Source organism: Trematomus bernacchii, unplaced genomic scaffold (assembly GCF_902827165.1).
Source record: "Trematomus bernacchii unplaced genomic scaffold, fTreBer1.1, whole genome shotgun sequence".
Lineage (NCBI taxonomy): Eukaryota > Metazoa > Chordata > Actinopteri > Perciformes > Nototheniidae > Trematomus > Trematomus bernacchii.
This window is the reverse complement of record NW_022987732.1, coordinates 479,524-497,605: the sequence shown is the minus strand read 5'-3', so window position 1 is coordinate 497,605 and position 18,082 is coordinate 479,524. Positions and strand designations below refer to the sequence as shown.

The 18,082-nt window shown below is 40.4% G+C and overlaps 2 protein-coding genes across 2 annotated transcripts; one reads left to right on the top strand and one right to left on the bottom strand.

Moving 5' to 3' along the window:
- The first annotated feature begins 1,086 nt into the window (after window positions 1-1,086).
- Window positions 1,087-7,726, top strand: LOC117494731 (vesicle-associated membrane protein 1-like). Its single transcript, XM_034145681.1, has 5 exons — window positions 1,087-2,201; window positions 3,112-3,238; window positions 3,970-4,128; window positions 4,762-4,813; window positions 5,790-7,726. Coding segments are annotated over exons 1-5 (357 nt in total). The 5' UTR covers window positions 1,087-2,199; the 3' UTR covers window positions 5,807-7,726.
- A 1-nt stretch (window position 7,727) lies between these two features.
- On the bottom strand, window positions 7,728-17,320 carry tapbpl (TAP binding protein like). Its single transcript, XM_034145680.1, has 8 exons — window positions 16,961-17,320; window positions 15,536-15,748; window positions 14,758-15,027; window positions 14,042-14,242; window positions 13,157-13,324; window positions 11,293-11,396; window positions 9,454-9,679; window positions 7,728-8,254 (listed from the first exon to the last, which is right to left on the bottom strand). Exons 1-8 carry the CDS (start codon window positions 17,007-17,009, stop codon window positions 8,187-8,189), a joined length of 1,299 nt encoding a protein of 432 aa, XP_034001571.1. The 5' UTR covers window positions 17,010-17,320; the 3' UTR covers window positions 7,728-8,186.
- Window positions 17,321-18,082: the final 762 nt, after the last annotated feature.

The window sequence follows — 18,082 nt, the reverse complement described above, 5'->3', positions numbered from 1 at the left end:
GACATAACAAATGTAACTGCAATACAAATAGTGCTTTTCTGTGCCCTTTTGCAAAATCTATGCTTTTTTCAGGGTGTCCGCGGGGTCTTAAAAGTATTAAAAGTTGATAAATCAATTTAGCGAAAATGAAGGCTATTAAAAAGTATTAAACGGCATTTTCCAAGGTATTCCATTTTGTAGCTAGTTTTCAATAAGTATATAAATTGTCCAAAGAGGTTGTATTCTACAGTCTGCCTGAATGTAATCATTGCGTAGGTGTGTAGTGTGATTCTGTTAGTTTATTTATGGCATCCCGTTGGATTTGATGTCATCTGAACAGGACATCGCACGCTCACTGCTTGATAGCGCGCGAAGGTCCGTTTACGCCGGTTGTTAAACAACATCGTTATGGGGAAATGCAAGTTTGTGTCCAAATGGTTGGAAGATGAGGAAGGACAATCAATACTGTATATAGTCAATGTGGGGTCAAGTGTGTCGACAATGTAACCGGTTAGAACTCCAAGTGGCGATGAGGTCTTAAAATGTATGGAAAGGGTCTTAAAAAAGGTCTTAAAAGGTTTTACATGTGACTTCAGGATTCCTGCATATACCCTGTTTTTAGTTATCGTGAAAGACTGATTAGTTATACTCTAAAACCTAGTTGTAACTCAGACATTTGGTACCTGTGAAAAAATAATTTCTTGATAAAGATCACAAGTTAAAAAGGTTGGTAAACGCTCGTCTAAAATAGAAATGTTCTCTTGGGCATCCAAAGTACAAAGTATTATTCAGACAAGATTATCTATTTAGTTTTCGTCACAAAGTGCATCTGTGATGTTTTTTTCCTTTTCCTGAAGAGTTTATATCAATGAAAAAAAATCTTATCTAAATAAATGAAAAACATGCAATATGTTCTCCATAAAACCACAAAGTTTATAACTTCATAAAGAAACTGAAAAAAAATAAAATGCGAAAATATTAGTATTGTTTTATTTTTGGTTTTGGTTTGTGAAGCTCTTTGTGTTACCTTGTATTAAAATTGCAATATAAATCAAGTTTTATTGAACGATTGATTCATGCCACAAATGCATAAGGCAAGACTGAAGGTGTTTATTGATCGTTCAATTCTGTCAAATGCTTTCACTTGATAATAGTAATTTACTATTTATTGAAGCCTGCAAGTGAAAGCATTTCACAGACATACAAAACAAGCTACATTTTCATACATAAAAGCATACATTGTAAATAATACAATACAGAATGCATTAAAGACAAAACAAAACAAACCCTATTTTAGTCAACAGCACATATTGCACACGGGTTGTATCGCACAGGTCAGGGCCTCCCCAGTGTTACAGTGTGCACACGGCCCTGCGCTGTGGAGCCTCTCCACTGTACCGCAGTGTCGTCCTGCCCCACAAAGAGAGCTGCAGTACTGCAAAGTGTGCAGGCAGCGAGGGAGGGGGAGGAGGGGGGAGGAGGAGAGGGAGGAGGGGGGTACCGCACTGTCGTTACGAGTCCAAGTGTAGAAAGGCAGGAGGAGAGACGCATTATTGCAGCACACACACAACCCAAACTACCGCACTTCACACAAGGCGCACGGAGAAAGCGAGAGAGAGGTAGGGGGTGACAGAAATCAACAGAAAGACAACTCATTTCACATGATTGGACTTTTTCCCCTTTCGTCTTGAAATTGCATGTTTTTGCCAGTAGCTTTTAGAAGAGGAAACTCAACCTCCAGCAGCCAATCAGCGCCTCCTCTCAGCATCAGGACCGGAGGAGCTGCATGCAGCCCTGCAGGAATATAATAACCCTCCGCGGATCCCTCTCTCTTACATGGATTATCATTTAGAAGTACTTTTCTCCTGAGGTCGCATCGCTCCACTTCACTTCCTGCTCGCCCGTGCAGCCTCACAGTGAATTATCGCCCGGCCCTTTACGTGTCTCGGTGTATTGCGGTACTTTGCTGACGACTTGCAGTATAAATGCATCGCTAGAAGATCACTGCGCAAAGACCCTCCGCCTGTTTACTGTCCGCGCGGCACTTTATTCGCTTCGCTAACTGAATTTCTCTGACTTTCCTTTGGAGCAGTGCCTAGAAATCCTTGTCTAGTTGTTTTGTTCCTGTGATCTTTCCTGTTTTTTCTTGCTTCTTATTTTCGGGTTGTACTTCAGAGCCTCCCTCTCCTCCTGTCTGTGAGTCAAACAGCTGCATAGAAGATGTGAGTATTAATGCGGCTTTTCTGCTGCGCTCTTTTCCCAATAGCATCATTACAAATACCTATTACACATTCTCTGTTTAAATATATATTCAAACCAGGTTATTTTCTTGCATGTTTTTCTCTGGTGGGGGGTTGGAAACTGAAGTGATTTCTTTCAGCTTGATGGATTTTGCTGACGCAAGTGAAATGTTCCGTCACACCAGCACTAAATTATGCATTCATGGGTGGACTGCTGCCACTGTGAAGCCTTAGGTGTAGTTACATTGACTTTTCTTTAAAGATACAACAGAGATTTAACAATAAAATACATGTGTTAGTCAGCATATTGTGGGTCAGAGGGTTGGAGGTCACCACCATCACCTGCTCATGTCAATGGATGAGGAAATTCATGTTTTGCTAAATAATTTTTAAGCCCTGCAGTAAATGTGATTTATCTTAAACTGTGCATCACTCATTGCTCAGTTTGAAACCCCCTGAACCTCCTCCTCTCCCCCCACTCCTTTAACCCTTTCCCCTTTACCAAAATTGACTCTCCTGCTTTCCTTTTTTGGTCTGTAATCCATCACAGGAGCTTCCCCTTTCTCTCCCCTATCATAAAACCAGGACTTTCTCTTTCTTCTTCGGAGCCGTGGCCTATATTTCCTTTAATCCAATTGCATCTGCATTATCTGCATTCCTCCCCCTTATCCACTCCAATGCATACTAAGCAATTTCCTACTTTTTGCTATGTGGTGTCTTCATCCCTCCTCTATGTCAAGAAAAAAAGGCCTATTTCCTCATTTCCTTCTTCACACGAGAATCTTATTTTCAGCACTTTCCGTATTGGATTACAATGAAGCTCTCATACATGCATCCATCCTCCGAACACCTCTTCACGTCAGTTCCTCTTCCTCGTTTCTCTTCCTCCCAGGTCTGCCCCAGATGCTGCCGCTCCAGGAGCCCCCGGGCCCGATGGAGCCCCCGGCGGAGGACCTCCCGCCCCCCCCAACACCTCCAGCAACCGCAGGCTACAGCAGACACAGACCCAAGTGGATGAGGTGAGCTGAACCAGGCCAGAGCTATAGATGTTACATTCAATGCATCAAAATAAAAGCAGTTGAATCATGACACATGGAGACTTACTGTAAACGTACTGCGCTTCTAAAATGATTTGTTGCTGCTCTTATTTTTTATATATTTGCCAAAAATAATTAGCAAATGGATGCAACGACTCATTAACCCTCATTTATTATATTTAGCGTCCTTCCTGCTGTCTTACATGCACATAGTTTTACTTAGTCCTGCATATCACTTGTACAAATGTACTTCCTTATTTCTTCCATGTTTTAAGTATTTAGTATGTTGCACTGTTAGAAGAGCCTGGGACTCTTATTCCCAACGACTACACTTAAAGCTAATCGTGCATATGACAGTAACACCTTTGGATCGTGAAGCTTTTCTATAACCCCCCTTGTCATCACGTCTCTCCTCTCCCTCAGCGCGGCCAAATGCTGTCTCACCCTCATGTGGACTTACTGTTAATGCTTATACTCTACTAGGGACACACAGGAAAACACGCTTTGTTGTTTCTCTTATGTTATTGTATCTATTGCACATATGTAGCACTGTTTGACGTTTATCCCCAACGACTACGCTGCAGCTATCGCGCATAGGACAATAACACCTTTGATTCTTGAAGCTTTTCTATAACCCCCCTTGTCATCCTCTCTCTCTTTCTTCTTCCCTAACCGCTGCCAAATGCTGTCTCATCCTCGCTGCTGTGGGCCAGGTGGTGGACATCATGCGCGTGAACGTGGACAAGGTTTTGGAAAGGGACCAGAAGCTCTCGGAGCTGGATGACAGAGCGGATGCTCTCCAAGCCGGGGCCTCCCAGTTTGAAAGCTGCGCAGCTAAGCTAAAGAACAAGTACTGGTGGAAGAACTGCAAGGTGGGCACTTAGCCGGGCTCCATTAAATAAAACCTCCATTGATCCTTGTCGGGAAATTCAGGTGTCATAGCAGCAATAAGAGGGAAGGGAACACAGGATAGGGCAGGTTAGAGGACACATATGAAAGGAATACATAATGTAGGTATTAGTATAAATTAACAATAGAATGAGGTCATGTTTACATACTGTGTATACAGATGATATGATAAATATGTATAACGTCTATGGGCGAGTCCTTTTTACTGAAATCATTGTGAATGATGTCTGCATTTACAATGAGTCTTTTTGTTATACATTTAGTAATTTAAAGAGCTTTTTGTGTGGATTAGATCCTCAGCTCTTGTCTTTTAAAGCCTTCATGCTGAGGTGCGCTGAGGCGAACACACAGGGTCTGCTCGGAGGACCCTGCTCTCCACACACTGATCTGTTAATGAGCTGCTGTGGAAACTGGAGCAGATGCTTCAGGGAACATGGGAAAACAATATTGTAGAGTTTCCACTACAGACTACAGTGCGTTCCATGTTTTGTTTTGTTGTTTCTTTTCTGTCTGCAGGCATTGCACTCAGACACAGTCTGTCTTAAATGTCCCTTAAGGGTTTAAAACGTCACTTAAATCTTTGTTTCTCCTTCCAGATGATGATCATGATGGGGATCATTGGAGTCATTGTGGTTGGAATACTATTCTGTAAGTAGCATCTTCACTGTAATACAAATACTGGTTGATTTATTGATTGAACGACAGATTTGTAAGCTTTTATAAACAGATAAGAGTATTAAAAAAGCGGATTACCATTAAGTGTTTGTTATCAATTCCTCTCAGCAACAGAGGAAGAATAATATTGAAAATGTTATTCTGTAAATGGCAATTACTCATATTGTTGGATCCGTTGAGTTTTTATTTTATTATGTATAATTAGAATATGAATATGAATTATGACATACTGTTAAGAACAGTTAAGCTACTTATGTAATCATTTTAAAAATCACTTTTTTTGTGAATGATCACTTCCATGCTCCCCCTGCAGAGGCTGTGACCGATGAGTTTACAAAAAATTGGGAAGGTCAACTGGAGTTTATTGTTAAACAAATCACGTTTTCGGCTATACTAAATTAGATTAGAAATATTTTTTCATCCAATATTGGGAAAATGTTTTGTCACAGCAGCAGAAAGTAATCCGGTATTACACAATTCATATGATAATATATTGTATAGACATTGTTAAAGGAGCCCTAGTATGCTAATTAAGTACATATTTTCACCCTCTGTCTGAAACCAGAGCCCAGTCTGCTCTGATTGGTTAGCTGGCCGGCTCTGTTGTGATGTATGTCTATGTTGGAGTCCAATAGATGTGATTCAGGCAAGGCGGGGGTTTTACCCTTTGCAGACCATTTACATGCACTAAAACCTATAGGCAAGGGAACACCCCCAAAAGCATAGCAGGGTCTCTTTAATTTCACAGGGTTAGGGTTGCACGACCATTATTATGACAGTAAATAATGTTTACAGATTTAGCAGTTCTTTACTAAAAAACAAACCTGTAAACACAACATAAGGAGAGCTCAGCTGTTCACCTGTTCTGATGTATGAATGATGTATTGCCAGGTCCATTAGACTAATGACTTCCTCTCTCTCCTCCTCCTCCTCTTCCTCTTCCTCACAGTGTACTTCTTCTACTGAGCTCAGCCCATCAATACAGATGGATATGGACTTGAGAACGATATGAGAGGAAAGAGCAGAAAAAAAAAAAAGATTCCCAAGCGCCACTCGTCCCCTTTTATCCTTCCTCTCTTCACAGTCTTCCATCAAACCATCTTGCACTTATACGTGACGACAGTAGAGTTTATAGGTGTCCCCCCCCCCTCCCTCTTTCCCTCCCTCCCTCTCTCCTTGTTGCTTTCTTCCACTGTTTTGGCGTCCTGTCTCTGCCCCTCATGCATTATTGAAGGACGCAGCAGGCGGAGGGAAAGAGGAAGAAGGGAAGGGAAGAAGGGAGGGAGAAAATTCTTGTGACACACGAGGCTAAGTCCTGTAAAACATGGCTGTGAGAGGGGGGGGGTGTACCATGAGAGGGAGGGTGTACCATGTGAGGGGGGTTGTACCATGAGGGGGGGTGTACCATGAGGGGGGGGTTGTACCATGAGAGGGGGGGTGTACCATGAGAGGGGGGTTGTACCATGAGGGGGGGGGGTGTACCATGTGCAGACGGTGAGTGTGTGCAGGGAGATTGAACAGTTTGCAGTCCTTTCGACCCCAGATATACGCCAAAGCTTGTTCATATTACCTTTTTTGGACGTTCCTACATTTGTAAGTTGATACTAACAGACTGCTTCTCTCACAACGCTCCCATCATCCCTATTTACTAACACACGGTCATGATAGATTAAGATTAGAAAAGCATTTTTGTTGTATGTGTGTGTGTGTGTGTGTGTGTGTTTGTGATCCAAAGTATTGTAGCAAGTAGCTTTTTTTGGAGATAGCTGGTTGTATTGGTTTCCTTTCTGCAACATTCAGTGATTATGATAAGAGGACAAATGTAAAAAAGGGAAGTTATTCAGGCGGAAGTAGAAAGAATGTTTCCCTCTTTTGAAAAAGCAACATCTGGACTTCAAATTCTGGACACATAAGCAATTATTGATAAATGACTTGCATAACTATGCTTCATTTGACCTTGGTTTTAGTACCACAGGTGGGAGCATTGTGTTATTGTTATGCTAAGTGGCATATTGATGTGCACAACTATCAAAAACAGACAATCTACTGTACACATGAACTGAAGGAGGACTCTTTACTCTGACTTGGACACAGCCATAGACAGGTGGATGTGAAGCGTCACATTTAAAAAAAGAAAACTGGTACAAAAGCCAACTTTTGTACAAGTTGTGCTGAAATAATAAGTTAGTTTGATGTTGAAAAAGCAGGGAAATGGGGGAAAAGGACATGATTTAGAAACCCAGATCCACCTCCCGTCCCCACTCACTTAAAAAACAGACTCACGCAACATGAGGTGTTTCTAACTTGCATGGCAAACCGTGTCCATAGTTTTGCCTTTTTGTGTGATCTGTGTATCTGCCATTTCTGAACCTAACTGCCGATTGTACATTTTATTTTGTTAGTGGTTTAAAGGACCTGTGTATATGTCTTTCTGATCTTAAAAAAATTACGCTTATGCAATGCAATGATGCTCAAGAGTTTGCCAACATTTGATTAATTTCACTTTCAAAATTATATTCTCAGACTGCAAACAACTGCTTCTATAGTGAGCTGTAAAAAAACCATGTAGTATTGTATGGATTGATTATTAGCACACATGTCAGATTATTCTCCTGAACATGTGTTTATGAACTCTTCAGGTTTTATGGGGGGGATATAAAAGTAAAAGCTAATTTTGAGAGTTGATTAAATGAAGATGCATAATGTAGCAGTTAGTTGTAATTATCTGATGATATTGTGCAGCGATGTTATCAGGTTGTTGCCACGGGAGATAAGAGAACATGTTTTGGGATTTAAAACCGGGAAATGCAGTAAGAAGATGCAACTGAAAAACAAAATGCATGCTTACCACTTTTGCTGATGCCAATAAATAAATCATCAACACAACTGAGTGCTGACCTTTGTTTTATTCTCCTGACACATCGAGACATTTTAGACCTGGTTGGAAAATGTTTCACAATATATACTCCTAAGTGATGCCAGTTTTCTTACAAAGCTTACAGATATTACACTAGAAATGTACTGAAGTTGATCATGTCAAACACCTCAATCAATCTGGTTGAGTCACATAATCCTTCATTGTGAAAAGTACATTACAAAAAGAGAAACAAAATGGAAAATAAAGCTAAAAAAAAAGCCATCACATAAACAAACAAATACAAGTACCAATTTAAAAAGAAATAGTGCAAAAACAGGAATACTATATCCAAAAAGAAAGTCTAACCCCTCGAGTCGAAAGAACCAGTGACAGCTTCTAATTAAATTAATAATAACTTACAGACTCACAAGAGGAAATCTCTCTGGGCTCAGTTTAAAGTCAGGATTATCTATTAGAATAAATCCTTATTTATGTCATGACCTGGTGGAAGAACAGCACGCTGATGATCAGGAAACCCAGGACCCACCAGTAGGAGCCTGAAGAGAGAAGATATACACAGTATGTACTGTAAAGCAACTCTCAAGACATAAGATATTTGATGATACACTTTCTGATCAAATATAGAGTGGACTACAATGCAATAATAATACATCATATTTTAATAGCGCTTTTCTAGGAATCAAAGTGGCTTTACAATATAAGGGAGGGTTGGGGTAGGACAAATAAAGATGACCATTAGTCATAAAAACACTTAAAATTCCCAAAAAAGGAGGTGTGTTATATTTGATCATATTTAAAGTGGACCTATCATGCTATATTTGAATAATATAGTGTAGGACCATACCTATATAAGGCATATTTATACTTTTTTTTTTTCAAAATACCAAACAGATCATGCATTTTAGCCATGCCTCATTTTGCTCAATTTGACATTTTTTAAATCTGTTTTAGCAAGGGCAGATTCAGTGAGAACAGCACCATCTACAGGCCTGGCATATGTACTACAGCGTCTCCAGCGCTTTCGAACGGCAATGGCCGTGGCTGTCTCCTCCTGATTGGTGGAGTTGGCCCAATAGCCGTAGCGCCACCGTCCTGACGTCAGGACAGTGTTCAAATCTGGATCAGTTTTTATCAGATCCGTTGCAGCCCCTTTTTTAGAGATTTGGGTATGGAGGAAAATAGAGAGGGTTGTGTTTTCTGACACTTGGTGAGTTCCCTGGAACTATTCATGTATAAAAGACGTACACAAGTGCATTTTGCATGATAGGTCCCCTTTAAATTAAGGAAAAGTTCAATTAAGCTTCTAATTGTCTCCATGTGTTTTTGCCCTATTTGTCTGGTGTAGTAATATTATCTGGTATGGATTTGGAGTCACTGGGTCACATGACATTGAAGCTATTAAAAAAAATACAGCTATGATCATGACACATTTAATGGTATTTTTATATAATATTTTAAACTTATATTAGATAAGACAAGATTAGTCATACTTTATTGATGCCAAATTGCTAAATTGTTTTAAATATGGGTAAGTTAACATGAAGGTTTGGAAAATAATATTGGTTTTGTGTCATTTAAATGGAAATGATGGTCAAGTGAAAAACTGTAGTTAAGAACCAGGGTGTCTTAAACCCTGCTGCTGTAAAACAAGAGGGTTTCTGAAACATTACTGCTTTTGTCAAAGTTTCTCTTATTAACTTTAAACAACATCACAGCAACAGCAACACATTATTACCTTGTGTTGGTCTTTCTACCACAACAGTGAGAGACACAGGGGCGTCCAGGGCCTGGTGGGACACCCTGCAGGTGAGCCTGGTCCCCGGGGAGACGCTGGAGGGGACAGACAGGTGAGAGGACAGGGAGTAGGAACCGTCTCCGTGCTGCCGGTGGCTGGAGAGAGAGCCCTGATCCAGGAGCAGTTTGGGCTCCGAGTCCTCAGGAGAGAGGGACCACCACTCAATCTGAGAGGAGGGAGAACAGTGAGATGGCCTGTCAATCAATCAATCAAACTGTGCTATAATCTTAATATTAATAATAATAATAATAATAATAATGGATTCAATTTGTATAGCGCCTTTCAAGGGACCCAAGGCCGCTTTACATGGGGAACAAGCAAATAATAAAGTCGTATTACTAATAATAGTAGGGGGAACAGTAGGAGTGGAAGCAGGGAGATATGTAGGTGCTGTCTTCCTTGATCTCAGGAAGTGCTCCTTACAAAGCTGACGTATTTCAATTTTTCGGCAGATTCAATACAGTGGGTTAAATCTTACTTATCAAACAGAAAACAGTGTGTTTTGGTCAACGGAGCCAAATCCCCCTACCTTGTGAACCCTGTTGGGGTTCCACAAGGTTCCATTCTTGGAGCATTACTGTTTTCTCTGTACATTAATGACTTGCCTAATGTATGTCCTGGGTTGAATGTGCAAATGTATGCCGATGATGCGGTCATCTTTGTACACGGGAAAAACACTGAAATTATCTCATCCTGTCTCTCAAATGCTTTGGACAAAGTTCAATACTGGCTGAACAACATTTGCTTACAGTTAAATGCAAAAAAAACAGTATGCATGATGTTCAGTAAACGACCAGTCAAATTCGAAGGATCCAATGTGTTTTTAAACGGAGCAGAAATAGAAGTAGTCTCCCACTTCAAGTATCTTGGAGTCATACTGGACTCGAACTTGACTTTTAAGAAACATATTAAGAAAGTTTCAAATACCATTAAATTCAACTTGCAAAATGTTAAACAAATTAGACCTTTCTTAACTGTCTATGCTGCAAAGTCATACCTCCACTGTATGATTCTATCCCACATTGAATACTGTTTGACAAACTGGTCGTTTGCTTGTGCCACAAACCTGAAACCAATAGAACAGCTGTACAAGAGAGATATCAAGGTGTTTGACAGAAAGCCTAATTCATACCACCACTGTACCATCCTTGATAAACACAATTTCTTGAGTTTTGACAATTTTAAGTCTTTTAAAAGTATGTGTTTTTTTTATAAATGTTCATCCACAAAAAACACACTGGACGCTGCACTAGGTCAGAAACCAGAGGAGACTGTGAAGTCCACCGCAGACGGACCACTTTCGGACAAAATGTCCTCTCCATTAAAGGCAGCTCATTGTGGAATAGCCTCCCAACTGAGATACGGGATTGTCCCACTCTCAATAGTTTTAAAGGTCAACTCAGAGAACGGTTGAGAAACAAACAGACGTGCAATCACCGCTAAATGCACTTTAACACAGGGGTATCTCCTCTTGCACTTTAGGTAGCACTTATCTTTTCTTGCACTTTATATGTCGTAGCTGCTACATTGTACTGCCATGTGGTAAATGCTTGTATGCTGCTCATGCTCTTTCTGCATAGCATGTATTTATTTTTGCTATGTTTATAAATGTCATGTTCTTAAATGTTGTATTTCAGGGACTACGGATGGAAATTAGCTCAAAGCTAAAATCCGGCATATTTACGTTTTAAAGCATTATTTGTCTTAAATGTTCATCAATATGCATCGTCCCTCTTCAAATAAACGATTAAATGAAATGAAATAAATCTAGTGACAGACCTGAGCATCCAGTGGATAATATTTAGAGCAGTGGCAGCTCAGCGTCTGGGGCGGGTCCGTCTTCAAAACAAACTTCTCCTCTGAGAGGGAAACCTCAGGAGGTTCTGAAAACAAAGAACAAAATAAATGTATATATTCAAAGACTCAAAGGTTTTATTGTCATATGCACATAAGCTACCGTGTAGAAATAACAATGACATTCTTCTGACCTGAGCTCCTCCAACAATGCAACATGTAAAATAAAATACAAATAAAAAGTAGTGCAAGAATTCTATATACATGTCAATAGAATATGATACAAGAACAGAATGTGAAATTAAATAATGTACTTTAAGACAAAATTAAATACGGTTTATTGCGGTGATAACTATTTATATAAATAAGTAGATTGCAAGATGACAAACAGGTGAATGTTGATCGGGGCACTTTACAGAGCTCAGGTGTTCTGCAGTCTTACCAAAAAGGTCCTAGAAAGACAAGGTAAACTTAAAGGTGGGGTAGGTAATTCACTTCAGAAACACTTCTTGTTATATTCCATGGAATGCTCTTAACATCCCGATAGCAATCAATACATTAAATGCTTTGACAATAAATACATAAAAAAATGTCATCTGTGGAAGCCGTGGCACTGTAAAAAGCACGACCAATCATCTGAGCCGGCCCGGCTAAAATAACTGGATGGCCTACCTGCCTGTCAGCCTTCCATCTGTGCACAAACTTATCTCTTGCCCTCATTGGTCATGTGCGCGTTCGTGTGTGTTGGAGGAGGGGCTCTGTAAGGAAGTCTGAAGGAAGGGGCAGATTTTTTCCGGCTGCGTATTTTCAAATTCTAGCGCACTCGAGCTGGTTTCTACATACATCTACGTAAGTTTGAGAAACCGGCTCGAGATCGCTAGAATTTGAAAATACACAACCGGAGAAAATCTGCCACTTCCTTACAGAGCCCCTCCTCCAACACACACGAACGCGCACATGACCAATGAGGGCACGAGATAAGTTTGTGCACAGATGGAAGGCTGACAGACAGGTAGGCCATCCAATCATTTTAGCCAGGCCGGCTCAAATGATTGGTCGTGCTTTTTACAGTACTACGGCTTCCATAGGTGAACTTTTTTTATGGATTTTTTGTCAAAGCACTTAAGATATTCATTGCTATCGGGATGTTAAGAGCATTCCATGGAATATAACAAAAAGTGTATCTCGAGCCGGTTTCTCAAACTTACCTACCCCACCTTTAACTAATGTGCATTTAAAAAAAGAGGAATAGTTTCGGCAAAAACTAAAAAGATACCATGGGGTCAGATTATAATTTTCCAAAGGGGGGTTCGTTGAGGATGAAACAGTTGAAGTAACTAAAGGATAAGTTAAACCAGAAAGTAGAAAGAAAGCGAGGTCATAGAAAACTATTTCTGCTAAAAAGTGAGCAATGATTGAGTCAGAGCTAAACATTTCAGATGTGTGTATCTCACACTGCTCTGACACTTTCATTCATGTACCTTTGTTATTCATGTTTTATTATCTTTGCTTTTAAAGGAGTGTTTTGAAATGCCATTTTATAATATGTTTCTTAATGTCTTTCATGTTTGTAAAGCACTTTGAATTGCCTTGTGTTGAAAGGTGCTATATAAATAAACTTGCCTTGCCTTAAGAATAAAGTATAAACTACAACAACTGAAATGGAAATAATCAGGTACATAAAAAGTATCTCAAAGCTTAAGTACAGTACTTGTATCTTTTGACTGGTATATACTATAGTACTGCATCATATTGTACAGTATAAGCATATCAATGTGCTATATAAATAAACTTGCCTTGCCCTGTTGCCTGTGGGATAAAACTGAGTCTGGTCTGAGTTTAAACTTACGAGTGACGTGCAGCTGGATGACCTGCTGGGCGTTGAAAGGCCCGAGGCTGACGGTGCAGATGTACGTCCCCTCGTCCAGCACCTTCAGCCGGGACAGAGTCAACGAGGCGTCTCCCTGTCCGACGACCAGAGAGGCGTCCACGCTCGAACCCTTCCTTTCTGCCAGCACTGACCACAGAGAATGAAACCGAAATAATTGAAAAACAATCTCAACTCGAGGTCCATCTTCTGGCTTGATTTAGAGACAGCTTTTTGTTGCACTGTTTTTTTTTTCTTGTCCTCTCTTACTTGTATTTTTTGCGCAGACTGCTTATACTTAGCGAAGGCTGTTGAATGTAGTTTACATGTACATACAAGATTAATTCCTAGAGTAACTACACAAATTGATGACCAATTATGTAATTTCCTCTGGGTTTTAGAGCTTGGTCCTAGCTGAACTATCTCACTAATTAAATGTAAAAAAATATATAATTTAACAACCCATTTATTATGTGGTTAAGAGGAATTCAATCCCAAAGTAATCACACAAACTGATGATTACGAACACAAGTTTCAAAGTTACTAACACACACACACACACACACACACACACACACACACACACACACACACACACACACACACACACACACACACACACACACACACACACACACACACACACACACACACACACACACACACACACACACACACACACACACACACACACACACACACACACACACACACACACACACACACACACACACACACACACACACACACACACACACACACACACACACACACACACACACACACACACACACACACACACACACACACACACACACACAGAGATTTCTGATCCAGATAAAGCAGAGTACCAGTGGCAGCACTCACCCACTGGGCTCCCCTCTGCATCATCCAGCCTCGTCTTCATTTCAAACACTTTCCAGCCTTTCCCCCGGTGCTGCAGTCGCCATTCAACGGCCACTTCCTGCGCTAAGGGGGTCTCCTGCTGCCTGAAGCCACAGTACAGGAGAACGTCTCCTCTCAGAGGGGCGGACACAGACTTTATGTGGGAAAACACCAGGAAGATCACTGCAGGACAGAAAACAAAGAGAAAAAATAGTCTGTCGTGATGTTGTTGATGGAAACTGTTAGAAAAATATCACTGGTCACCGGCTTGAGCTTCAATATCAGGATCCATTATGTATTATCCTCTCCAGAATGGAAGTAGTCATCACATACAGAGCATCAACTAGTTCCTGAACAGTGTCCTTCACATGCTGATATCCAAGAGAGGCAGTTACACAGTCACAAGATGGAGGAATAGAAAGCAGTATTCAATGTTTACTTCAGATTAGCTCCACGTCAGAAATGATCATGCTTGTCATATGTCTATCTCCATAGAGGCTGAATCATCATGTTAATCACATAGCTATCATATGCCTAAAACAGTCCTGATGCTCTTCTAGGTAATCATACATCCTGTCATGTACACAGCTACAGTTGGGATACCTTTGTTATCATGTGTCCTCTGATATTGGAAGAGTACATTCAGTATTTTCCCAACAGAAACGATTCAAAGAGTGATATTAAACACTTGTTCTAACCTTCAGTGAGAAGAGTTCCCGAGGGACTGAGAGGTAGACCCAGTTTATTTTGAATGAGGGTCGACTGGTCCCTCTCCACCACTGAAGTCTGCAGAATGAACGCAGTGCTGAACTCGCCTCCCTCCACACTCAGAGACACCAGGAAATGAGTCGCTTCCTGAGCCTCCTGGGGTCCATGAGGAGAGTAACGGCTCAGTTCACACATCACCTCCTGCTCATTGCAGTCAGCGTGGAGTAACACATGAGCATCAGGGATCTGAGGGGACGACACTGCAACAGAGGGAAGGACAAGAGGCATTTAAAGAGGCACTATTATGCTTTTGGGGGGTTTTCCCTTTCCTGTAGTGTGTTATATAGGTTTGTGTGCATGTAAATGGTCTGCAAAGGCTAAAATCCCTGTGTTCCCTCTCCCGCACACACACATGCATGAAACTTCTTCATTGGACTCCTTTGTTGGTCATACTGACATCACTATGTAACACTTGCTCCTACACATTGTACGTGATAGACTAAGGGGCGGGACATCTCTAAGCGGTTGATCAATCACAACAGAGCCGGCCAGCTAACCAATCAGAGCAGACTGGGCTCTGGTTTCAGACAGAGGGTGAAAAGAGGTGCTGCAGCACAGGCAGTATGAGAACAATAAAGAGCTTTTTGAACATTAAAGCACGGAGACATGTCCCAGTAGAGACACTAAATACTGATATGAACCTGAAAATGGTCACAGGCCATGCTCATTTTACACCAAACTTTTAATATAAAGGAAGGAAGTAAACACCTTTGGCTTCTAACAGGATGGCTTCTGGGTCAGGGATTGAAGGCGGGACAAACGGAGTGAGTGTCTCCAGGGATTGGTCAGGAGCCACTGGGACGTCTCTTAGGATGAGGGTGGCTGGAGTCCGTCTGAACTGAGACCCGCCTCCCATCCCATCCACCCCCACCCCCTCCTCCACCAGGGTGCAAGAGAGAACCACATCCGCAACCCCGTCACCTGAGGAACAGAGGGAATATAAAACTTAAAAACGTTAATGAATGACAAGTTATTACTCGAGAAGTGGAGGATAACTACATTTAACTTTTTTAACATAATTAGGTAAATGAATAACAGAAGACTACTAATAAACAAAAAGCAAGACTTTATTTTATGGAGCCACTATTTCCTAATGATGTACTTACATTACCTGGGAAATACTTTGTTATTTGGTATATATTTTTAGGCACATTAAAGGTAGGGCAGGTAAGTTTGAGAAACCGGCTCGAGATACACTTTTTGTTATATTCCATGGAATGCTCTTAACATCCCGATAGCAATGAATATCTTAAGTGCTTTGACAAAAAATCCATAAAAAAATGTCATCTGTGGAAGCTGTAATACTGTAAAAAGCACGACCAATCATTTTAGCCGGCCCGGCTAAAATAACTGGATGGCCTACCTGCCTGTCAGCCTTCCATCTGTGCACAAACTTATCTCGTGCCCTCATTGGTCATGTGCGCGTTTGATTGATTGATTGATTGATTGATTGAAAAGTTTATTAACAGCTTGTATATTGGGTACAGTACAGTACAGCTCAAAACATACAATTGTTAAGGGGATGCAGACCAGAGAAAGACTTTCGTCTTGTTTACATCAGGGTCCCCCATTTCCAATTCATCATACATCACACATCGTTCGTGTGTGTTGGAGGAGGGGCTCTATAAGGAAGTGGCAGATTTTCTCCGGTTGTGTATTTTCAAATTCTAGCGATCTCGAGCCGGTTTCTCAAACTTACCTACCCTACCTTTAAGACAGAGTTCTGAGATATTTCCTAAAATTATTTTTAGTTGTGTTGATTTTAAAAGCAGTGGTTGATTTCCAGATTAATTAAATTTGACAAATTCTATATAAAGACAAGTCATTGAATTAAACTCCTATGTATTGCTAAAATCTCTTTCTTCTCACACATCTGATGACATTTACTTTTTCATATTTGTGCATGTTAAAATAATCTGTTATGCACTAAATTATTCTAGGTCATACATTAGCAGTTCATTTGATACAATTAATTGTAAGTGTAGGAAGTTAACACTATCTCCATTTTCCATTTAATTAGTGCCAATTACATTAAGGTTAAATTAATATTTCTTTACAAGATTCATAACTGAAGGACGGTACATTTAGTGTCCATTCAGAGCTGCGTCAATATGCCATCATGAGTTATCTTACCAGAAACGCACGTCAGGAAGTATCCAAACAAAATGACTTGAATCATCATTATGGAGTCCTCCTGTGTCCGTGTTTTTAGGAATAAAGAGTGTTTTTAGAGGATTAACTGTTAGTATGTTACTAAAAGATAAAGTGAAATAACCTCTATCAAACACAAAAACCCCCAAAGTACTTTCACTTTTGATTTAAAAAACTAAAAACAGCTAATTGCATCGGTACAATCCGGGTATTTTACAGCCTCTCCTTCATCCCATGCTTGATGTAAAATAGCGTTTCAGAAATTGATCTAATATAGTAGTAAACTATTGAGCTATAGTCAATGAGCCGATTCGCTATCCGGAGCATGCGCAGTGAGCAGCAGCAGAGGAGAGAAAGTGAAAGTGAGCAGAGAGCATCCTCCAATGAGAGAAGAGCAAGAAGCGGGTCAGGGGTTACTATAAACAAGCAACAGTCACTCGTTAAGCCCGTTCTATTACAAAAATGCAGATGTTAGGAGAAGTACTCAGATCTTGTACTTGAGTAAAAGTAGAAGTACTCAGATCTTGTACTTGAGTAAAAATAGAAGTACTCAGATCTTGTACTTGAGTAAAAGTAGAAGTATCGGATCTTGTACTTGAGTAAAAGTAGAAGTACCAGAGTGTAGGAATACTCTGTTACAGTAAAAGTCCTACATTCAAAATGTTACTCGAGTAAAAGTACAAAAGCATGAGCATCGAAATATAGTTAAAGTACCAAAAGTAAAAGTAGTCATTGTGCAGCCCATTTCAGAATAATATATATGATGTGTTTTATAATGATTGATCATTAAAGTGTTCTCAAAGCTGGTAAAGGTGCAGCTAGTTTTAATGACTTTATATACTGCAGGGTAGCTTGTGAATTTACTCCAGGTGGAACTAAAGTCTGATTTAGAGTAACTAAATAAATGTAGTGGAGTAAAAGTACAACTTAGCAGAATTAAAAAAACACTTACCAAATAATAACACAGCAGGTCCACACCATCATGTTTGCACTTAGTTGATCTCTGAGGAGCTGCTGTTTAAGGCTAAACGTCTCAATGGAGCATTAATGACACACGGCCTGTGGTCTGCAATGAATTTAACCCCCAGGAGGACAAAGTCAGAG

Coding starts and splice junctions, on each gene's coding strand:
- LOC117494731 (XM_034145681.1), top strand. Junction 3,239..3,969: donor CACAGACCCAAGTGGATGAG/GTGAGCTGAACC, acceptor GCTGTGGGCCAG/GTGGTGGACATCATGCGCGT. Junction 4,129..4,761: donor ACTGGTGGAAGAACTGCAAG/GTGGGCACTTAG, acceptor TTCTCCTTCCAG/ATGATGATCATGATGGGGAT.
- tapbpl (XM_034145680.1), bottom strand. CDS start 17,009: ATGATGATTCAAGTCATTTTGTTTGGATACTTCCTGACGTGCGTTTCT. Junction 11,397..13,156: donor CATCCAGCTGCACGTCACTC/GTAAGTTTAAAC, acceptor CTTTGTTTTCAG/AACCTCCTGAGGTTTCCCTC. Junction 9,680..11,292: donor ATTATCCACTGGATGCTCAG/GTCTGTCACTAG, acceptor CCCTCCTCTCAG/ATTGAGTGGTGGTCCCTCTC.